This window comes from Haplochromis burtoni, unplaced genomic scaffold (genome assembly GCF_018398535.1).
Source record: "Haplochromis burtoni strain Fernald_Lab_line unplaced genomic scaffold, NCSU_Asbu1 Contig_123, whole genome shotgun sequence".
NCBI lineage: Eukaryota > Metazoa > Chordata > Actinopteri > Cichliformes > Cichlidae > Haplochromis > Haplochromis burtoni.
In genome coordinates, this window is record NW_024582484.1 from 1,319,132 (window position 1) to 1,326,109 (window position 6,978).

Here is a 6,978-nt window from a genome sequence, read left to right on the forward strand (position 1 = left end):
CACACACACACACACACACACACACACACACACACACACGTACACACGTATTTATATCCTTGTGGGGACATCTCATTGATATAATCAGGGGTGGTTCGCAGGTGCGCATTCGCTGTCAAAATAAAAGACCCAACACGATGAAGTTACAATGTGCGTTTGCGTACATAAGCTTTTCTGGAGGAGGACAGACATTTGTTTAGAACAAATGGTGAAGAAGCTCCTTTTAGCAATTACTCTGGTGTTCCTCCACCTCCAAAGAAATGTCAGGAGGAGTCCGAACTGCAAAAGAAGCGCGTGTTCTCGGAAAAGTGGTTGCAGGAGGTGAGCTGGCTTCAAACGATCATCATGATGAGCCTCCACATGATAATTTTAGACTTCTAGTTTAAATAACACATGGATAATATTTCAAAGCCGACCTGCTAATTTCCAGTTCTGTGGTTTTATTGATGGCTTTGCATGATTCTGTGTTCAGAATAATCCTACTTTAGCTCATACTGGGCTTCACTTCATATGAAACGAGATATGTCAGCTCCTCCCCCTTAATGACTTTATTCTGATTGGCTGCTCCTCGTAAGCAGCATATTTGGACAGCAGGTGGGTGACACAGTCTGCAGCCTGAGCTTTAACTGATGAGCTCATTATCAGAAACTTTGGTTTAATCTGAACCTCTAACCGTGGAACAGGAGCTGTAAGACCCGAGAACAGCTTTAAGGTGTTTCTGACAAATGATCAGCAGAGTTAATAAAAGGTTCCGGTTTTTTAACCTTTTAGAAAAAGTCGGAAGTTGAGTTTGGCTCATGAGAGGCTTGAAAAACCCTTCCCCAGGTCAGAGTTGGATTTGTCGACTGTTACCTTGTAGGGTCGCTCACAGGACGGAGTGATGCCGGCGTCCTCCAGCAGGCTGCAGACACAAATAAAACATCACTGTTCGTTTCAGAGCTCACCTGAGTTCCACGGAGCACAGATGGGAACGTGAGGATCGACCTCGGGGTCTCAGTTTGAAGAAGAGCTGAACTCACCTGTGGATGTCGAACTGTGCTCGCAGTTTGACGCAGACCTGGAAGTATCTGAGCGGAGAGTTCATTCCTTCCACGCACGCCGCGCTCGCTCCGTGTTTCCTCCACTCGTCCCTCCTGACGCACAGAAACACGCTTTAGGAAGAGAATCACAACCCGAGTGAGTTTACAGGGTCACGTTCTGCTTCCCCTCATTTCCTAAACCCTTACTCACCTTCCTGTACCTTCATTTCCTCAAGATGTCATTTGCTTCCTTTCCTTCTTTATCCTTCCTTTCTTTTCCTCTCTCTTGTCCCCTTATTTCCTCATTTCCTCCTCTAACCTTTGTACACCATAATTTTTCTTCCTTTTCTATAACCCTAATTCCTTCCTTTGTTTCTTTGGTTCTCCCCTAATTTCCTTCCTCACACTTACTCTTTACTTCCTTCACTCTCACTCTCTCTCTAGGAACATTTTTCCTGCCTTTAACAAACCTTTCCTTGCCACCCCCCTTGTTTCCTTCCTTAACCTCCTAGGACCTGGCGTTCACATATGTGGACATCACATTTTGGGTTGTCTAGACCAAAATACTAAATTTTGCATGGGCCTGATGTCCACTTACGGGGACGTTATACTGCTGCTGTTCTATCGAAATTTAAAGCGAAGTGGATCTCATTTTCCCAGAAACAAAGTCACGTTTGTTTTTACGTTCTTTCTTCTTCTTTTGTCCCTCGCTGGCGCTCGGCGGGGAAGTTGTCCACAAAGCCACTACGTCGCTGTGGGTGCCTTCCAGGCCTTGTGGTCTCTTGCTTTCACCTTTGCTTGCTCGAGGATTAGACGTCGTTGTTTAAGGTCATCTTCAATTTGCTTGATGACTTCTTCTTGGGCGCATCACGCTTGACTCTCCAGAGGGCGGGGTCTGCTGCATCAAAAGGCGATATGACAGGCGATGGTTGCTCATGCGGCACATGTGGCCAAACCATTGCAGACGTCGCTTCCTAATCAGCTCTTCCACTGAGGGCTGCTGGTGACGCTGACTATGTATCACGCTGTTGCTGAGACGATCACGGACGCTCGGAGAATCTGACTCAAACAGCGCATCTGGAAGAGGTCGTGTTTGAGGATGACCCAGGTCTCTGACCCATAGAGAAGAATGGGCAACACCAGTGTACGGTACAGGCGGATTTTGGTGGTGAGGGTGACGTTTGTCTTCTTCCAGACGCACCATCGGAGGGAGGCGAAAGCCGCCGCCGTTTGACCAATTCTTGAATCTATTTCCGCTCTTGATGCCACTTTCTTTTCTTGGACCAGAGAGCCGAGGTATTTGAATTCCCGCACTTGTTCGATTTGCACACCTGTGAGATGCACGGTGGCTGGCGACCCGGCAGTAGTAAGGACTTTGGTGTTGAGACCATGTGGTTGAGCAAATTGGGTGATGTCGTGTAGAATATGTGTAGCCTCTGCATCATTTTCCGCAAAGATGGCGCTGTCATCTGCTAACAGCAAGTCGGTTGCAGATTGGTCATCAGCATACTGGACTCCACGGCGGCCGTTGCAGGTCCTGCCCATGATTGCATCGATCACAATGTTGAAAACATTTCACAAAGAGAAATTAAAAATGCATGCCATGAAAGAGTTCAGGTCTTTTTGTTTGTGACCTCCTCTTTTCCTTGAACTGCCTGCGTTCATTTCTCATCTTATTTCCTCACATGAATGATTGTTTCCTTTCCTTCCTGAAGTCTTGAGACTAACAACTAAAAGCTCAAACTGACAATGGATGTGTTTGCAGAGGTCATAGATTGAGTTAAAAGTAGGCTCGTATTTCTGATAGACTGTCATATAATGAGATGTTAGAGGCGTCGCCCCCTGCTGGACATTGTGTGTCGATGAAGGTGAGTACCAGAAGTGGAAGTTGGACTTGAATCTCACAAATGACGGCCAGAGTTCAGTCAGCTCCGCCTTCAGCTCCTGAAAAACAAGAACGTTAGTGTTTGATGATCACTGCAACAGGAGCCTCCTGATGCATTTGCATTTATAGAGGCAGAGTCTATCCGGTCTCTAAGTGATGAATCCTGCCTCTGGGTTTATTAGGGCTGATGTGTTTTTCACATGTTTTAATGCTTTGTATCTTGTTCCGTTTAATCTGAACCAGGCCCTAAAAACAGTCAGTGATCACTGTCGGCCTCTGTGCATGTTTTCCCATTTAAGTTATTTCCACGTTTGTTTGGAAAGAAATGAGGGCTTCCTGAAGACCTTTGCACAGTGCTGCATAACCAGGACTCACCTGGACGTCAGAGGGGAACATCGGCCAGCAGTCGCAGCGGTTCTTAGCGTGGAGGGGCCTGCAGGCACAAACGCAAACAGCCAATGAAATCAACAGGACAACCCAGGATCAATAACACTGATCAGTCTGAACACTGGGAGTAATCTCAGCTGCTGCAGCAGGGTGGGGTTACCAAAGGCCGTGGATGGTCCAGTTGTTGACGGTTGGAGGAATCCTGCAGAGACTCACGTTGTTCAGAGACTGAGGGACAGACAGCATGTTAGACACCACAGAAGAAGAACTCACCACCTTCCTGCCTTCTTTTTCCCTACCCTCTCCATTCCTACTCTCTTATGGCTCGTTTCCTTTTCAGCCTCATTTCTTTTACTTTGCCTCTTCCTGGTTTCCCTTCTTAAAGGACACAAACACGTCATTGTTTAAAGGATATTTTCAGTGTGTGTATTTATGTCTTTAGCTCTTCTTAAATTTGACCGCCGCAGATGTTTCAGAAGTCGCCGCTTTTACTGTGAAGGGGAACACCACCCTTTCCTGATGCACAGCCCAATGCTCACCTGACAAAACGCGCCCGGCCATTGCAGCGTGAACAGGAGGCACTTCCAGGTGCAGAAATTGTGGTTGTCCAGGTCACCGTGGCCATATTTGTAGTCCTCCCAGAGGCCTTCCTGTGTCACAATGATGCCAGGCAACAGGAACAGAATAGCAGGACTCAGGCTGACCAGCAGGGGCAGCAATGAGCGGTGCATCTCCTCCAGACTGCAACACAAAACAGAGCTGAAGTAGAAATGTATTTTCCAATTACTCTCCTGAGACCAACTACGCCCTACACCGCTGCTTCCACTGGAATCAGGTGGTGCTGATCATCATCCGTGTGAGCGGCAAAAGCAGAGGATTTGGCAGCTTAAGGAGGCGAGACTGTTGCTCCATCAGTCTGGGGACCGTTTCTGCAGTGAGAGATTATTCACAAGCAGGAAACTCACCTCGAAGTCAAAGCATCAAAACCACAAGCTCCTTCTCAGACTGTGAGTTAGCAGGTGAAAGGTTAAAGTTCACAGCAGTGTGATTAGTGAGGCTGTTTGGGAGGTTTGCAGCACGGCTTAAGTTTGCAAAGCTGCTGAAGAAAACACAAGACTTCAGGATCAGACCAGACCGGAGGCGATCGCTCTCCCTCCTGCAGCACTTTACCAAACATCACGGCGCTGTTTCCTTACCTGTGTGTGGTGATGGAGGCTCTGAGGTGGAGCTGGGCGGCTGCAGCTGCTGCACTGAGCAGCTCTGACAGTTTCACTCAGATATTTCTCAAAAAGCAAGAAGTGAAACTCAGCTCAGTGTTTCTGAGTTTAAACAAGCTCTGAGTGCTCAGGGGAAGCACGGGCTGTGCTTCACTTCCCTCCACCTGACAGAGGTGGAGCAGTTTAAACCCTGGGTGGCTGTACAGCCTCCGAGGACTTCTGCTTTCACTCAGCAGGTCTTCATGTTCCTGCTGCCTCTCACTGTAACCCTCGACTCGCCTCATGTTTCTGTTTAGCTGTGGAGGCCAAGTCACCCTCCATCATGCAACACAGATGTTTCTATTCTCTTCTAATGTACTCGAGTACATTCATGACAATCAGAATTTAGATTAAGGATCATTTGTATTCTCATGCACTCATATTATATTTAGCTGTGCATTAAAATAGGTGCTAGCAACGTGGTGCTGCTTCTTACTTCCTTACTCTGAGTACATTTCACACTCGGTACTTTTTCACCTCTACTTGAGTAAAGAAGTTGAATGAGTACTTCAGGTTATACTGGAGTATTTTTAACACAAGTATCTGTACTTAAGTAGAAGTACAGCTCCCTCTGCCATGAGAAGCAGGTCAGCCGAGCCGGCTGCAGGACTCGGCACGGCGGCCTGAGAGGAAGGCTCCCTACTGTGTGCTCGGCCTCATCAGACTCTTCTTACTGAGTGCCTTTTAGCCCAGAGTCGTTCCCTCTGTTTGTCCTGGTAATTCAATTTAGTTTTATTTACACGGCGCCAAATTACAACAGTCACCTCAAAGTGCTTTATATTGTAAGATAGACCCTACAATAATACATACAGAGAAACCCAGCAGCCAGATGATCACCTGGGAAGGAAAAACTCCCTTTTAACAGGAAGAAACCTCCGGCAGAACCAGGCTCAGGGAGGGGCGGGGCCATCTGCTGTGATTGGTTGGGGTGAGAGAAAGAAGACAGGATAAAGACATGCTGTGGAAGAGAGACAGAGGTTAATAACAGATATGATTCAATGCAGAGAGGTCTGTTAATACATAGTGAGTGAGAAAGGTGACTGGAAAGGAAAAACTCAATGCATCATGGGAATCCCCGGCAGCCTATGTCTATTGCAGCATAACTAAGGGAGGATTCAGGGTCACCTGGTCCAGCCCTAACTATATGCTTTAGCAAAAAGGAAAGTTTGAAGCCTGATCTTGAAAGTAGAGATAGTGTCTGTCTCCTGAATCCAAACTGGAAGCTGGTTCCACAGAAGAGGGGCCTGAAAACTGAAGGCTCTGCCTCCCATTCTACTTTTAAATACTCTAGGAACAACAAGTAGGCCTGCAGAGCGAGAGCGAAGGGCTCTAATAGGGTGATATGGTACTACAAGGTCATTGAGATAAGATGGGGCCTGATTATTTAAGACCTTGTATGTGAGTTCACCTCTGAACGTTTTTGTCTTAAGGGACACGTTAATAGATTCCTCTTGACATCTGGACCATAAGAGCATGACTTTCAGATGCTGTAGATAGTTTATTTTGTAGGTCTGACACTTCCTCTTTTCTCGTCCACTTCCTTTTTTGTGTTTCAACTAAAACAATGTTCTTTGTTACTGACAGAAAAAAGAGCGTAAAGGAAGCTGTGACGCGCAGACACACTGCTTCATCCCTTGAAGCCTTTAATGTTTGAATGATTCATGAGCGAAAAACAGAGTTCCACAAAGTGGGAGAAATGTTGCTCAAGAGCACTTAAGCATTACGCCAAAGCCCGACTGCTTGGGTGGCTCAAGACTTTTGCACAATGCAAAGCTGCAGTGTCGTGTTTACTTCCTGCCGAGCGCAGACAGTTTGGCCTCTGCAGCAGATCGTAGTTTGGCAGCGTGTCAGAAACACTGAGACTCTGTGTGTGTGTGTGTGCGCATGTCCTTGTGAGGTTGAAGAGAGGCAGCACAGCTCGACATGAATCACCTCGTGGTAACTACAGCTCTTCTTTTTCTTCTTTTTCTCACACTTCTGTGTGTGTGTGTGTGTGTGTGTGTGTGTGTGTGTGTGTGTGTGTGTGTGTGTGTGTGTGTGTGTGTGAAGCTTCGGCATATCTAATGTGAGTTAGACGAGCTGAAGGGCAGACAGCGCGCAGAGCGCCACGATCAGGCCTGACCTTTGGATCAGCAGCTCAGGTTTACTCCGTCTGCATTATCAGTTTTTAACGATAGAGGATCTGTTGACGGGCTGCAGCTGTTTCCACCTCGTTTCTCTCGCACACACCTGTTGCTCACCTGTTAGTCACACAGTGCAGCAGCACGTCCACAATGACGCACACACAGCAGAGAGAGAGAGGCTGTTTGCTTCAAACGTTCCTAATATTCTGTCCACCGCACACAGGGGCTAGAGCTGTTGCATTGTTTGGTGTTATAGCACCTGTGTGTGTGTGTGCGTGTGTGCGTGTGTGCGTGTGCGTGCGCGCGCG

At 47.3% G+C, this 6,978-nt stretch overlaps 2 protein-coding genes across 2 annotated transcripts in view; one reads left to right on the plus strand and one right to left on the minus strand.

The window, feature by feature from the left end:
• The window catches only part of rnaset2l (ribonuclease T2, like), a gene marked incomplete in the record, with an annotated part of 9,411 nt that extends 4,778 nt beyond the window's left edge, over positions 1-4,633 (minus strand). Inside the window, 7 exon segments of the mRNA XM_014335869.2 lie at positions 853-901; positions 1,020-1,133; positions 2,896-2,963; positions 3,280-3,337; positions 3,452-3,519; positions 3,831-4,032; positions 4,488-4,633. Of these exon segments, the coding sequence (XP_014191355.1) occupies positions 853-901; positions 1,020-1,133; positions 2,896-2,963; positions 3,280-3,337; positions 3,452-3,519; positions 3,831-4,022 (549 nt within the window).
• A 1,722-nt stretch (positions 4,634-6,355) lies between these two features.
• LOC102295163 (cytochrome c oxidase subunit 7A2, mitochondrial) overlaps positions 6,356-6,978 on the plus strand; it is a 5,801-nt gene continuing 5,178 nt past the window's right edge. Inside the window, exon 1 of the mRNA XM_005929400.3 lies at positions 6,356-6,485. Coding sequence (XP_005929462.1) covers positions 6,471-6,485 — 15 coding nt within the window. The 5' untranslated portion in view covers positions 6,356-6,470. The remainder of the gene's footprint in view (positions 6,486-6,978) is intronic.